General features: G+C 33.9%; 1 protein-coding gene across 1 annotated transcript in view; it reads left to right on the top strand.

Annotated features, from left to right (window-relative positions):
• The window catches only part of LOC136844444 (regulating synaptic membrane exocytosis protein 2-like), a 201,736-nt gene that overhangs the window by 89,144 nt on the left and 95,215 nt on the right, over window positions 1-17,377 (top strand). The window contains 7 exon segments of the mRNA XM_067113692.1: window positions 2,000-2,186; window positions 10,485-10,647; window positions 11,002-11,103; window positions 14,301-14,397; window positions 14,400-14,503; window positions 14,888-15,156; window positions 16,883-17,111. Coding sequence (XP_066969793.1) covers window positions 2,000-2,186; window positions 10,485-10,647; window positions 11,002-11,103; window positions 14,301-14,397; window positions 14,400-14,503; window positions 14,888-15,156; window positions 16,883-17,111 — 1,151 coding nt within the window.

The following is a 17,377-nucleotide window of genomic DNA, read 5'->3' as shown; positions in this document are numbered from 1 at the left end:
ATTGATTAAAGTTCTAATTCAAGTTATCTTTAGTCTCTCTCTCTCTCTCTCTCTCTCTCTCTCTCTCTCTCTCTCTCTCTCTCTCCCTCAAAATGTTAACAGTTTAGAATGAAAGAACAAGAAAAGAGAAGAAAAGATTAAACATAAAAGTTGTAAGACAAGTAATCTCCAGTCTCTCTCTCTCTCTCTCTCTCTCTCTCTCTCTCTCTCTCTCTCTCTCTCTCTCTCTCTCTCTCTCTCTCATTTTCAAGCACGAAAATTTCTTTTATAAATATGTCGACCAATTTGCTCAGAGACATCCCGGAGAAGACACCTATTAAAGGAAGGCTTTGTTTAACTTGAAGGAATCAGTTTCACAAAATCCCCTGGATTATATTTATCGTAGATTTTTCAGTTTGAGAGAAAATTCTTTAAAGAAATCGCTAGTTTTATTATCTTGTAAAGGAAAGACTCTATGTTACAAGTGATCACTAAGGAGTATCAAAGTCTTATATTATTATTATTATTATTATTATTATTATTATTATTATTATTATTATTATTATTATTATTATTATTATTATTATGTATTATTATTGTGAATCCTGGTATCAACATTACTCTATTGTTGCTGACAAAAATCCTATTATTATTATTATTATTATTATTATTATTATTATTATTATTATTATTATTATTATTATTATTATTATTATTATTATTATTATTATTATTATTATTATTATTGACAAAATCCTCTTATCGATATTTGCTATTGTTATTGCTGATAAAAATGGTATTACTTAATATTATTATTATTATTATTATTATTATTATTATTATTATTTTTATTATTATTATTAGTTATTTTGACGCACCCTATTATCGACATTCCTCTTATTATTTGATAAAATCTATTATTATTATTATTATATTATTATTATTATTATTATATTATTATTATTATTATTATTATTATTATTATTATTATTATTATTATTATTATTTTTGACGCACCCTATTATCGACATTCCTCTTATTATTGTTGATAAAAATCCTATTATTATTATTATTATATTATTATTATTATTATTATTATTATTAATATTATATTATTATTATTATTATTATTATATTATTATTATTATTATTGTTATTATTATTATTATTATTATTATTATTATTATTATTATTATTATTATTATTATTATTATTATTATTATTATTCCAAACAGGAAAAGAGTATAACAAGTGAAAATCAAGCTTTCCAGACTAAAATGCCCACGCAGTAAAAAGAATTAAAAAGAAAGGAAAGATTAATTAACAGATGAATGATAACAGATAATTCAGAGGAAAATTAGCCGTTCACAACAAAGACTGAATTCACAATCACTTTTGTTTACTTTCGGTTATTCACTATTGAATGTCCTATTTCCTTGGTACTCGGGGCACGAATTACCCAGCAAAGTCAAACAAGGTTGATGAACCAACTATCTTTAGCGCGAGGTCCTTCAAAGAGGATTAACCAATCATCCCCAGCCATAAGGTCCTACAAAGAGGATCGACCAATCATCTCAACTGGTAGTGTCTCGCAAAGAAGATTAACCAGTCATAATCTGTTGCTGCATGGAAACTATATTTTTGTAATCTACATAGTCATAGTCCTGGACTATATATATATATATATATATATATATATATATATATATATATATATATATATATATATATGTATGTATGTATAATAATACAGTATATGCATATGTATATACATATATGCCAGAGGTCCTTTCGATTAATGATACAGTGGCTACAAAATAGAAAGCAATTAATCCCTGCTGTATTCATCCTGTAATTAATGTTTTATTGATGAAACCCCCAAGCAGATAGACAGACAAATGACAGACAGACACACAGACACACAGACAGTCAGACAAGACATACAAACAAACAAACAAACAGAGAGTCAGATAAAAAAATACTCGTTTCATTTCTTCTTCTTCTTCTTCTTTCATTCCAGTGACGAAACTCTCGCCGACTCGATCCGGCCCCAACGCCAACCAGGAGGGTTCCTTGTCGTCTTCGTCGTCCTCGTCGTCGGCAGGAGTGGTCGTCCAGCCGACGCAGGTGTCGTCGGAGGAGAGGTCGCTCCTGCAGAAGGTGTGGGAGAAGAACGAGAGGTTCGACGCGACAGACGGTAGAGTGTTGTAAGTGTCGGCCCTCGGTTTCTGTTCGTTTTTAGAAGAGAGGAGAGAGAGAGAGAGAGAAGAGAGAGAGAGAGAGTGACAGGGCAGGAGAGAGAGAGGGCGTTGGAGAGAGAGAGAAAGAGGTCTATGGAGATATCTTTTATACATATATATATATATATATATATATATATATATATATATATATATATATATATATATAAATATATATATATATATATATATATATATATATATATATATATATATAGTTAATAGTTGAGTGGGTTCTATCAATCCAGCAAACAACAATTTAGTGCGAGGGAGAAGGACACTTCTTTATTCCTTTCTAGGTGCTTTATTTAGCTGCTGACGTTTCAAGACGTTTCAGTCCCATTTTCAAAGCTACATAATAAAAGAAACATATATTAAAAAACAGACTCGGAATAACATAACTTTATAAAATTATAACACTTATAAAAGTATCAGTATGTTAAAAAGGAAGAGTGTTTATTTACAGAAGTAGTGCTGGCTGGACCAGTGACAGTCGGGTCAGGTTCAGCTTCGACGTGAACTCACGAGAGGTATAGAGAGTGTTGAGGTGGTCTGAGTATTTAGTTGGGGACAAGTTGTTTAATAAAAGTGATTCTAAAATTGCTAGTTGTTGGTCGTTGGAAGTTCGGCCCTATGATTTTAAAATCTTTGTGGACAATATCGGCTTTGCATTTCTTTGCATGTTCACGTATGCAAGGGAATTCAGGTTAGATAATTTAACACCCGTTCTGTAACTCTCACGCCTCGATGAGAGTCAATCTCACTTTTTAACAACCTGCAGGTGGAGCCGACATATTTCCCCAGGTTACATCTGGGGCAATTAAGTAGTTGTAGAATTCAGATAATTTTAAAGAAATTTTACCTCAGGACTCAGTTTATTTATGGTCAGTATGGATATTCAGAATCACTCTTTACTTTGACACCTGTTGAGAGAAACAATTGAAGTTATTCTGAGCCGGAGTTTTACCAACACAGATACCATTTTAACAATTTTAATATCACGGATTTTAAAAAACTGCTGGAGCTTGCCTGTGCTGGACACAGCTTTCGTTTTAATGGTAAGCCACATTCAGGTCGATGGTATGGCGATGGGATACCCTCTGGGTTCTACCTTCGCCAACATTTTCATGTGCTCCTGGAGGAGCGCATGCTGGATAATGCCATTGGCTTACCATCCTCTTTTCTATAGTAGATATGTCGACGATACCTTTTTGCTGTTTAGAAATAAAATCCAAGCTGATAAATTTCTCGAATATGCTAACAATATATACAAATATTAAGTTTACGACTGAGTACGAAAATAGAAAACAAACTTCCTTTCTAGATGTAATGGTTTTTAGACACTGATGATCATTTAATACTACGGTTTTTAAAACTTTTACTGGCCTGGGTTCTAATTTTTATAGTCATTGTTTTTATAATTTTAAACTGAATTCTTTATCTACCCTCTTCCACAGGGCTTTCAAGTATAACATCCGACTGGAACAATTTCCATAACGAAATCCTCTACCTCCAACAGTACTTATTGACTTGCTTTCCATCCAAACTGTTTCATAAACATCTCTACAAATTTCTAAATAATATTTTCCATCCAAAATGTGAAATACCAACCGTACCCTAAATTACGACTATACGCAAGCGTCCCGCTCATCCATGATGAAAATTTCTATCTAGAATTACGGCAGATAATAAACAGTTTTTACCAGCAATTGTTCAGCCTAATACCTTCTAATCCATTGACAATTAGGTCCTTATTCAAACACAGAGTCTTCTTCCTTTGATGACCTCAGGAGTCATTTACCTATTTAATTGCCCCAGATGTAACCTGGGGAAATATGTCGCTCCACCCGCAGGTTGTTAAAAGTGAGATTGGATTCTCATCGGGGCGTGAGTTACAGAACGGGTGTTAAATTATCTGACCCAGAATTCTCTTGCATACGTGAACATGCAAAAGAAATACAAGCCGATATTAACTACAAAGATTTTAAAATCATAGGCCGAACTCCCAACGACCAACAACTAGCAATTTTAGAATCACTTTTATTAAACAACTTGTCCCAACTAAATACCAGACCACCTCAACACCTCTATACCTCGTGAGTTTACATCAAGCTGAACCTGACCTGGACATCACTCAGTCTGTGCCTTCAGCACTACTTGGTAAATAAACACTCTTCCTTTTAACATGCTGATACTTTCGGTGTTATAATTTTATGTTATGTTATTCGAGTCTGTTTTAATATATGTTTCTTTTTATTTGAGCAATGGGACTGAACAACTGAACAATCAAAAGCTAAATAAAGCACCTAGAAAGGAATAAAGATGTCTTCCTTCTCCTCATATATAAATTGCTATATATATATATATATATATATAGAGTAGAGAGAGAGAGAGAGAGAGAGAGAGAGAGAGAGAGGAGAGAGAGAGAGAGAGAGAGAGAGAGAGAGGAGACAGGAGACAGAGACAGAGGCTACTGGAGAGAGAGACAGAGAGAAAGAGATGGCAGAATGACAGACAGGGGAGAGAGGGGGGGCCTGTTGAGAGAGAGAGAGAGAGAGAGAGAGAGAGAGAGAGAGAGAGAGGAGAGAAGTATTTTACAAGAAAAGATAGAGAAAGAATCATGTATCTGAAGGACTTCCAGCCACCCACAGAACTTAAATTTTTGTCGGCATTGCATGTTTTCCCTAAATAAGAGAAAAAAACATTCCAAAAACAAAAAAGTAATAAATCAAGGTAACTTATATCAGAAAATAGCTTCCAACCACCCATATAATATAGATTACCTTAACTTTGCAGTTCCATTAAATATTTTTACAAATTAATCTTAGAAGAAATAATTTTAAAAAGTCATAGCACAGAACATAAATTGTACTCCTGTTTTTAATAAACATTATGACTTTTAAAACATTTCTATTTTTTTATTATGAGATATTTAATATCACCTTCAATCGGTAAGATAATTTTATGTTCTTTGGATGGTTGTAGCTGATTCATTAATACTCTATAACACCATGACTTTAAAATAACAGCTGAAATATTCTACCCCAAACCAAAAAAAAAAAAAAAAATTTATATCAAGAAAATTTTCAGGAAACCGGCTTTCAGCTTGCGTCATCCGACGAGAATTTTACCGCCATCCAAACCTCATCTCCCTTCTGAATGGAACAACAAATCAAGTTACTATTTTGTTTCCTTCCACGTTCACTTTAATGTTAATGCGATGGTAATGGACTTTTATTCATTTCCGTTTTCATCTTATTATTTGATGAGATCGCTGACAGCAAGCAGTGAAGTCAAAAAGGTTTGAAGGTAGTGCCATGTGGCTCTTTGCATAGACTGGGGATCACTCTGACAGGAAGGAGAGAAAACGGGAAGATGATAATGTAAGAAAGGAGGCTAAGTTTATCAGAAGATTCAGGAGATAGCTAGAAGAATTAAAATAAGAGAAGTATTTGTCGAGTGCTGATATGTGAAGGAGATTTTAAATAATTAAGTCATGTCAGATTTTCGTTTTGAGTTATTGTCCGTGTTTGTATCGAAGATGACGATAGGTTCTATTGAACATCTGCTTAGAAAATATAGTGTTATAAGTATTTCAGGCCGGGATGTTTTTGGAAGAACAAATAATTAAAATAGTCTTGGCTTCACTGTTTGAGTTATCGCCTTTAGGTTCTATTGAATATTCGCTTATGATTTTTTTTTTAATAATTTCAGGGTCCGGTGATATTCGAAAGAGAAACTAAAATATCTGAAATTATATTATTTTTATTGTAAGAGTTCCTGCCGGTATTTGTATTAAATATCCGTTATGAAATTTTTTTTAAGTAATTTCAGGGTCCGGTGATATTTGGGAGAGAAACTAAAATAATTGAAATGATATTATTTTAGTTTTCTGTAAAAGAATACTATCGTGCTGGCTTTGTCTGTCCGTCCGCACTTTTTTCTGTCCGCACTTTTAATGTCCGCCCTCAGATCTTAGAAACTACTGAGGCTAGAGGGCTGCAAATTGGTATGTTGATCATCCACCCTCCAATCACCAAACATACCAAATTGCAGCCCTCTAGCCTAAGTAGTTTTTATTTTATTTAAGGTTAAAGTTAGCCATAATCGTTCTTCTGGCAACGATGTAGGCCTGGCCACCACCAGGCCGTGGTTAAAGTTTCATGGGCCGCGGCTCATACAACATTATATTGAGACCACCGAAAGATAGATACTTCGGCGTATTTTTACTTGTTTATTGTATAAGTTACTGCCGACATTTGTATTGAACACCTGCTTAGAATCTCAGGCTGCAAAATTGTTGTGCGGACCAAAGAACTATGTGGAACTTTGCGTAAAGGGGATTTGCAACTCTGAAGGTCTGCAGATACATATAAAAGTTACTTCGTGAGGAGTCAGATTTCCAATGTAGTTCTTATATAACTGATTATAATAAACTGAGAAGGAAGGAAGATAGAAGGAGAAGCCAAAAGGAACAGGGAGAAATCTGAATAATTTTGTCTGTAGCATACAAAAATTCAACAGTATATATAAGAGTAAATCAGTTTTATGTTGATATTTGTGTTTATGTGGGCGCGCTTATGTTTGCACATAAGCACACGCCTACACACAATACACAAACATACACATACACACACACACACACACATATATATATATATATATATATATATATATATATATATATATATATATATATATATATATATATATATATATAAGCGAAGAGTTGCAGAGATACGCAGACTGAATCCTCGAATCAATACATTTCACATTTGCAGTTTCATTTCCCGAGACTGCCAGTACACAAGCGCCAACCACCGCCTCTTTTTCGCGTACCAGAGTAACGAAATTATCACCAATATTTGTTTTCCCAAGTCGGGCCAGTGCAATATTGCAAAGCCATCAACACCCACTGATAGAATAACTCATGAGTGACAGGCATTGCGCTGTGAATTCCAATTGCAAAGAGCTTTCGTTGTTGGGAACGAGGAAATTGGGCATTTGACGATGGTCGAATGTGGCCAGATGGTGTTGACGGAATCAGGCAGCATGGTTGAGAGTAGTACTAAAGGGCGGGGGAAATTATAGTGTTTATGTATGATGTATTGATTCGAAGGAAGGCTGGCTCTCTATCTCTTATATATATATATATATATATATATATATATATATATATATATATATATATATATATATATATATATATATATATATATATATATATATGTGCACTTGTATGTGATCTTTTTGTTATAAGCAGAAAATCATTTATCGCTAAATCCCATTTATTATAGTTTGTTCCATTTATTTTATTTCCTTTTTAATTTATATTAATTAACCGTCCATATGATATAGTATCTCTTCTTGACTTAAATCTGTTCACGTCATTTAGTTTTGCATTAAGTGATTACCTTCGAAAATAGATCTATCTCCCGGTGGTCTCGGTATAATTCTGTATGAGCCGCGGCCACAAAACTCACAGCCGGCCGTGGTGGCCTAAGTTGTTGCGTTGCCAGAAGCACGATCATGGCTAACTTAATAACCTTAGATAAAATAAAAACAACCGAGGCTAGAGGGCTGCAATTTGGTATGTTTGATGATTGGAGGGTGGATGATCAACATACCAACCTGCAGCCTTCTAGCCTCAGTAGTTTTTAAGATCTGAGGGAAGACAGAAAAAGTGAGGTTGGACAAAATTGCGGACGGACAATGGTTTTCTTTTCAGAAAACTAAAAGTGGTTAAGAAAGCAGGTCACCAGTTTTTCACACCTCATCTTGCACCAGAAACTAAAGATCGAACGATAGAAAACGAAACAAAAATAATACAAGGCTAAGAGCACACCGTTTCCTGACTACCCATGGGCTCCGTTCTTTTAGCTCACAGAGCTGATTTTCGCTAGGTCACCAAGCTGAGGAAACGCAACTCCTTGAGATTCATTATACTCGATGGCCAACAATTTCCAAAATCTCAGCCATTTTTATCTCATAATGAGCACCAGGAAAACTTATTTATCCATGATTTTGCCACTGAATTATCTTCGTTTCCTAACCAAGCAATTATCGAAGGGTCTAATCATTACGAAATAACAGTAGGAGGGGAAGTAAGATAAGGATAAATTCAATACACATCGATTTCCCGTCGGCAAATGAATCCCTAATCTTATTTTTTTTTTTATTTTCACGGCGCAATGGTTCGGAATACGTAGATTAACTTCAATAACTATAGGATTTTCCTTCAATATTTTCCCTCTCGTATTCCAGAGATTCTTTTTTAATCTCTAGTAATTTGTTCCGGAGTCTATAAAAACATTATTTTTTTGGTGGATTATTGCCGGATGATCAATAATGACTCTCCTTTCCGCGCGTCCCGTTTACTGTATTAGTTGGAAGCAAAATGTTTTCATTATATTTTTAGACAGAGTTAGAGTTATGTTTTTTGGTCATGCAACGAATGATGATGATGACGATGATGATGATAATGATGAATATGATAATCTACTGCAACGTTATTTAAGAGTGCAAGTGGAAACAGTGAGGTCTGGCTACCGAAGAAGATACAGGTTCGCCTCTTAAAAGCAGGACGCTTATATATATATATATATATATATATATATATATATATATATATATATATATATATATATATATATATATATATATATATATATGTATATATATATATATATATATATATATATATATATATTATTGTGTATAAATATATGTATGTATCTGTGTATGTATAGACATACATACATACATACTCGCTTATACACTCGTGACTTTTGTATGTTCAGAAATAATAAGCCGCAAACATCGTTCGACATCAATTCACCATACCTTGCAGAAGGAACAACAACACACACACACAATATATATATATATATATATATATATATATATATATATATATATATATATATATATATATATATGTGTGTGTGTGTGTGTGTGTGTGTGTGTGTGTGTGTGTGTGTGTGTGTATCTGAGCGCGTGTAAGAATAAGAACATCTACAGCATTCCCATGCATAAAACACATGCATGAGAACCCCACCACCCCCTTACCTTCGTTAGTATCCACCCTGAATTACCAACCACCACCTGTTTGCGACCATTCCAAGAGAAGTCTTGTGTATGTTTGAGAGAGAGAGAGAGAGAGAGAGAGAGAGAGAGAAGCAAATCCATGTATTGTCTGATTGACATGTGGGGGGTGGAGCCGGAGTTGGAACTGTTCCTTGTCGCCAGCGAGGACGCAGGTGAATCCCGAGGCCTAATGAGGTACTCGAGGATCACTTGATCTCTACCGCCGCTCTGTCAAGTGGGGACCTGATTAGCACTGATGAAGCTGGCGAGGAAAGGATAAGATGGAAATTGAGATTTTCGAGGGATGGTCTGTTCAGGTGGATGGAATAACGTGCAAATTGAGATGTGTGTGGAATGATTGGAAATGGAGAGAGAATGAGACAGTGATTGGAAAGAAAATAGAAAGGAAAATGTTTAAGAAGTGAGTGGAAAGGATAAGACGGACATTAAAATACCCAAGGGATGTTTGGTACTGGCGGAGGGAATAACGTGGGAATTGAAATTTCTAAGAACCTGGAAATTAACCCGTGAGTGGAATGATTAAAAATAGAGAGAATATGACGTGATTTAAAATGGCTGAGAGGTGACTAGAAATGGAGAAGTGAGTGGTGAGTAAAATGGCTAAGAGAGACTAAAATGGAAATTAGAAATTCTGAGAAATGAGTAAGGAACGAGAATCAATAAATTAAATTTTCTGAGAGACGATTAGCTAAAGGAAGGAAATTTTAGCTCGTTGGTGTAACCGGAGTGAAAGAAATAAGATGAAATCTTAAAACATTTTTAAGAGAAGTTAGAGTTTTGAGTCACAGAAAAATAAATAAACTTTGGAAAAAGATCGATACATTAGTATGAGAATGAAGATACATAAAATGTAATTAGAGACAGAATAGATGAGATAAAATTAGAATTAGAATAATTCCTGATATTTTTCAATATAAATCCCTCAGCTATTACATATATATATATATATATATATATATATATATATATATATATATATATATATATATATATATATATATATATATATATATATATATATAACAAAATATCATAAATACTTTTAATTCTACATATATATATATATATATATGTATGTATGTATACACACACATATATATATTTATATATGCATGTATCTGTATATGTATGTATATTCTTATTTTTCTTCTTTTTCAGTAAACCTCCCCCAATCACCACACCGACGGCGCCTTCTGTAGGAGGGGGATCCTTGTCCCCGGTGTCCTCTCCCGTAGGATCCAAACAAGTGGATGGAGGATCCGTCCCTATGCCGACGAGGCCCCACAGGGCCCCCGGGTCATCATGCAGAGTGTGTGTCAAGGTCAGTGGTCAAGGGACGCCGGTATATTGAGTAGGATATCTCATATTCAACAACAGCTTTTATCAAATATTTGTTTTAAAACGATTCAAAGAAGGATTTTAAATTTCTTATAGATTTTTGCATATTAATCCATTTTTCCAAAATTTTATCATTCATGCTTTATATTAACAATTAAAAATTAATCTGATAAATTATTAAAACAAAACCCTCGAGAAGATTTCAATTGAAAAACAAATGTGATAAATATAATCCCAGATTATCATAGCGAAACCTTCAAATCTCTTCCATTTATTGACCTGAGGTAATTTACGGTTATTTCTTCTTCTTCTTCTTCTTCTTCTTCTTCTTCCACAGACGCTGGGAGAGAGCGAGTTCTACAAGATCTGCTCGGAATGCGGCAACAAAGTGTGCGAAGATTGTGCCTCTTACTCCACGCATGGGACCGAAACTGAAGAGGTAGGGAAGTACTTTATTTTGGTTTTTATATACCATTTGGCGCAGTTTTTACTGTAATACTGATTGATTGATTGATTGATTTTTATTTATTTATTTATTTATTTATTTATTTATTTATTTATTTATTTATTTATTTATTTATTTATTTATCGGTGACATGTCCGCTTCTCTTCGAGGAGGTTTGAAACGTTTGAAATCCCGCAAAAAAAATGTTGTTCACTGATTCACTTATTTATAGACTTTTACTTGGTGAGATTTGAAAAACATTTAAAATAGATTGTATGCTATACATACATGTATTTATCCGTATATAACTGCATGAATAGCACGTATATATGTAGGGTTATGTGTACATGTACACATGCACGGATGTAAGTCAATATATGTTTGTGTGTATGTATACACATGCGCATATATTTGTGAATTCTCAGTGTTAATTAGAATTACAGAAGGAAATTAGACAACAGAGAATAAGTTTTCTCTCTCTCTCTCTCTCTCTCTCTCTCTCTCTCTCTCTCTCTCTCTCTCCTCCCTAAAAGAATTTACCCTACTTTGTTCGCCGAAAGTTTTCTCTGTCCCTCCGGAGGATAATAATGTTGGACTTGTGATTCTGTTACACACAAGAGTTCCGATGGTATATGGTTGTCTTATTTTATGTTTTTTGTTTTCTTATTTTCTTGTTTCTTTTTTTTTTTTTGCTTAATGCTTCAGGAGTTAACAGATTTATTTTTAATATAAATTTCTGTCTTTGTTTTCTTATTTTTTTTTTTTTTTGTAATGCTTCAGGAGTTAATAGATTTATTTTTAATATAAATTTCTGTTTTTGCTTTTTTATTTTCTTTTTTTTTGCGTAATGCTTCAGGAGTTAACGGATTTATTTTTAATATAAATTTCTGTTTTTTCTTATTTTCTTTTTTTTTGGCTTAATACTTCAGGAGTTAATAGATTTATTTTTAATATAAATTCCTGTTTTTCTTTTCTTATTTTCATTTCTTTTTGCTTAATGTTCCTGGAATTTATAGATGTTTAATATGAATATGTTTTTTTTCTTTTTTTCCATGATGCTCCTGAAATTTATAGATTTTTGTTTAGTATAAATTCGTGTTTGATTTTCTTTTTTTTTTTTTTTTTTGCTTAATTCCGGGAGTTAACAGATTTATTTTTAATATAAATTTATGTTTTTCTTTTCTTATTTTCTTTTTTTTGGCTTAATGCTCCTGGAATTTATAGATTTTTAACATAAATTATTATGTTTCCTTTTTTTGCATAATGTTCCTGAAATTTACAGATTTTTTTAGTATAATTTCATGTTTTATTTTCTTTTTTTTTCCTTAATTCCAGGAGTTAATAGATTTATTTTTAATATAAATTATGTTTTTCTTTTCTTATTTTCTTTTTTGCTTAATGCTCCTGGAATTTATAGATTTTTTACTATAAATTTCAATATTTTTTTTTTTTTGCCTAATGCTCCCGAAATTTGTAGATATTTTTTAGTATAAAGTTCTGTTTTATATTCTTTTTTTTCTTAATTCCAGAAGTTAATAGAGTACACCTCAAGGAAGGGTGGGGGCGGAAGTGTAATATCAAACCATTAACAACCCTCTCAATGAAGGGATAAAAAGAGAAAACAAACACCCCACAAAGCAAGGATGCGCCTAAACTGACCTTAGGTCATCCCGGAAAATATAAAATGAATATAAGACACAAAACAAATAAAATAAAAGCTAAGCTAACTTATTTTAAAAAATAGGTACAAAAACGAGCCCCACAGTTCGTTATGGCTGGCAAAAAATATGGCCGTCCCTTTGGTTAGGGTGAGTACACAGTCCTGACCAAACAATTAACAAAATACGTATGTATTAAGCAAAAGGAAAGAACCAAAATGAACTGTGGAAGAAACGGAAAGTTTTGATGATAAAAACTCACATCAGGATGAAGATAATAATCCAAAAAACCAAATTGGATGAGAGTCACAAAAAACGTAAACACCCGTCAAGGCGAAATAAGTGAACATGGGGATGGTGGGTTGTAACAGTTGATGGGTGGAATACGCTGCTCTTCTTCTTTCTTGGAACGGCTCTCCTTTCTTGTATTGAAAAGGTTTTGACGTTGGAATGGTTGTTTTTGATTAGGAACGATTCTGAAGTCAAGTCCGCTATATCCATATACATACTTTAGCCTGTAGAGAGAGCCCTTTGGGCGTTTTAGGTCTAAGCCCAGACTTCTTGATATCAATTGTTTTGAGAGTCACACACACCTGTACCCAGGTGGTGAATAGTCCTCCATGAGTGGCCCAGGTCTGCCTTGGTCAAAAATAATGTTTCCTTCGTTAAACCCCGTTTTTGTTTTGCATTTATTCTTTATACAATGCTCCAAGTTTATGGAAGTTTTTAATATAAATTTTTTTGTATACTGCTCCAGGATTTTATGGATTTTAATAATTTTTGCATAATGCTCAGAGAGTTTAGGGATTTTTAAGATATATTTTTTTTGCATAATGCTCAAAAGTGAATAGATTATTTTATTGAAAATTTTCCTCTACAGTTTATGTGACAGTTTCATTTAATTGTGCACTTTCCAAACTACCTTTTTTGAGAAGGACTTCGTTTCATTTCAAAGCCTCAATAAAAGTTACCTTTGTTTGCAAGTTTTTCTGTCGTAGATGAATAATGTCAAAAGATTTTCGATGGGAGTATCGTACACAAGAGTCTACATCATATTGTTGTAATTGTTATTTTTTTCTTGTTGCTCCGTTTAAAAAAGATTTTTTTAACTTATGCGTTTTGTCAGTATAGCTTCTAAACACAAGGCGTTTCGTTTATTTCCTGATTCATATATATATATATATATATATATATATATATATATATATATATATATATATATATATATATATATATATATACGTGTGTGTGTTTGTGTATATATATATAATCAGACTAGCAGATTAAAAAACATGTATAAAGAATGGACTACAAAAAACATTGAATGATTTATTGCCTCGTGATTTTCTGAAATGAAACTGGCGTTATAATCGATGCTTTATCGACCAGTAGCTACTACTGTACAACAATAACACTAAAATTTATTTAAGGAGACTTATTTAAAGAGCCCGTGCTGGAAAAAAAAAAAAAACTCAACAGAGCAATAACCAGCAGCCATTTTTTTTTTTACTTCTTCCTCTTCCCAAAAAACAGAAGTGGAACTGTAGCATCTGCCGTCGGCGTCTGTCGTCGAGAGTCAAAAACGAGCAACAACAGTCGGGCGAAGGAACCTCCCTGAGTGCCGGCGTCCCCTATCATGGCCTCCCACACCCACTACCCCAGGGCACCTTGACGGCCTCAACCTCTTCAGTGGTATTGCCATGGCGTCGACTATGGCCAGTACCCAGAGCAGTCAGGTAATGGGTCTCTCTCTCTCTCTCTCTCTCTCTCTCTATATATATATCTCTCTATATATATATATATATATATATATATATATATATATATATATATATAGTATACAACTTATACCCAAATACCCACTGTAAATGGGTATGTTGTTTAGACTATTTCTTATTGTAGACAGCGTAACACTCACTTCTTATCATTCCCTTTAAGTAAAGAATTGAAATTTAGAAAAGGACCCTTTTCTAACTGTTAACATAAGAAATTGAACAGATCGTTACAAATTTGACACATATCTCAAGAGCCCTTGTTACAGCATTATTTAAGAAGTATTATTATAATTATTAATATTAATAACAGAAGTCCTCAGTCAAGTCCTTCTCTATCCTTCACAGCCTGCGTCAGCCACGCCTTCAGGAACTTCCTCCGTCTCTCCCGTCCCACCCTCCTTAGCCAACCAGGTCTCCACGACCCCCTCCACGCCCACCACGGGGGAACCCCCCGCCACCAACGGCCTGGCGCACCGCAGGTCAATGAAAGTCTGCGCCAAACAGAGGTCACTGGACAAGGCCAAGACTGTCGAGAGGTCGAGGTCACGGGACGATTCCAGGGATAGGCGTCCGCCCTCCGCGCTCCCAGGGGATGGAAGGAGACCGAGAGATAAGTACGTTCGTGGTTACTCGAGGGTTTTTTTCATTTCGTTCTTGTTATTTGTCATCTTTAGACTGGAAGATGTCGATCGTGAAATCGAGAGTCGTTGTTTTCATTTTGTTTAGTTCCGAAGTTTTTTCTTCTTCTTTAATTTAGAAAATCTCTAATATAAGGATGTTTGTTTCTCGTTTATTTCAACCTCGCGGCAGGGAGAGAGAGAGAGAGAGAGAGAGAGAGAGAGAGAGAGAGAGAGAGAGAGACTATATTTAATACGTGGTTGTAGATTGTAAAACCCAAACTCAAGTGCTATCTTGTTCCAAGATAAAAAAAAATATATAAAAATTCATTCGACGTTAAGTGAGAGAGGGGGTTGGATGCTAAATTTAAGACGTAAATAATCTTGTCCAAGATAAAAAAAAATTATTCTTGGATATAAAGTGTTCTTTTATTGGTTAATTATACGACCCCTTTCGAGACAAGCAATTTTAAGCTCCGCTGGGCTTGCTTCGGTTGCTTTCCCCAGAAGTCCACAGAGAGATTAAAAAGAAAAAAGTCGGTTTATTAAAAAAAACTGATGAAAAACAAACAAAAAAACTTCTTTTTTAATTGTTGGTAAACTGAAGTTAATCGTCACAGAACAGACACTGAATGCTTTTTGCATCGCTTAATTAACACAATATATTAATTTAGACAGTATTTTAACTTAGTATCTAAATTTAGACAATATTTTAATTTAGACAATATTCAAATTTAAACAAAATTTAAATTTAGAGTATTTTAATTTAGACAATAATTTAGACAATATTTAAATTTAGACAGTATTTAAATTTAGACAATTTTAAATTTAGACAGTATTTGCATTTAGACAATATTTTAATTTAGACAATATTTAAATTTAGGCAATATTTGAATTTAGACAATATTTGAATTTAGACAATATTTGAATTTAGACTATTTTAAATTAGACAACATTTTAATTTAGACAATATTTTAATCAAGACAATATTTTAAATTAGACAATATTACACAGTGTTGTAATGTATACAGTATTTTACATAACTCTGATTTCTGAAATTAGTTACACAGAATTTCTTCAGGATTCGGAGCATTTCTTAGGAGCTACATAATCATAATATTCAATAAGGCTAAAATATTTGCCAGTCATCTTCAACCATAATAAATCTTTTACCATAAGAAAAACCTCTTTGATTTTCTACCATTTCACTTTTTATAAATATAGAAAATGCTTTTGAAAACGCAGGTACAAAAATGGCGATGTAAGGAAACCTGAAACTTTCATTTGCAAGGAAAATGGAAAAAAATCTTTCAACAGGAAAATAATATCTTTGGGATGAAAAAGAAAATTGATGCTTCCATTTCTAGCGAAAACGGAATTATCTTCGTTTACTGATTCTTTTTCATTTCCAAAGGATTTGCTTATCTTTCACTGAAGAGAAAATCAATGGTATGATCATCTTAGTACAGGAAATAAGCTGATATCCTAGTCTTCTCTCTCTCTCTCTCTCTCTCTCTCTCTCTCTCTCTCTCTCTCTCTCATCTCTCTCTGCTTTTGAAATGATACAACCTCGTATTATGAAAAATGATACGTTTACAAGTCATCTAAAAAAGTAACCAGTAATAAGTTTAATTACCTTTATTTTCAAGAACTGACCTATTGTCATTTCTCTCTCTCTCTCTCTCTCTCTCTCTCTCTCTCTCTCTCTCTCTCTCTCTCTCAGGTCTCGCGAGCGAGCCCCCGTACCCCGCAGACGATCGGACAACGACGAGGAACCACCGCGCGTCAGCTCAAGGGCGTCCTCCGTCAGGAGAGGGAGAATGAGCGACTACATGCTCAGGGACGCCGCGGCCGCCGACGGGGGCGACCACCTCAACTTCCAAAGGATCCACGCTGCTCATAGCGAGACCGATGTCTCCAGGTCTCGCAAGCCCAGCTATACCAACCTACCGGTGAGTAGAAGAGAACCAGTTGTCGTCTGCATACAGAATTTAGGCCAAAGGCCAAGCACTGGGACCTGTGAGGTTATTCAGCGCTGAAATGGAAACTGACAGTACACAGGTTTAAAAGGTGTAACAGGAGGAAAATCTCAAAGCAGTTGCACTATTAAACACTTGTTAGGAGAGGATAGACAGTAAGGTTGAAGAAAGAGAATATGAAAGGAAGTACAGTAAATGGAACAAAAGGGGTTGCAGCTAGGGGCCTAAGGAAGGCACGA

Source organism: Macrobrachium rosenbergii, chromosome 2 (genome assembly GCF_040412425.1).
Source record: "Macrobrachium rosenbergii isolate ZJJX-2024 chromosome 2, ASM4041242v1, whole genome shotgun sequence".
In the NCBI taxonomy this organism is placed as follows: Eukaryota; Metazoa; Arthropoda; class Malacostraca; order Decapoda; family Palaemonidae; genus Macrobrachium; species Macrobrachium rosenbergii.
The sequence above is the reverse complement of the archived record's forward strand: the minus strand, read 5'-3'. Positions and strand labels throughout refer to the sequence as shown.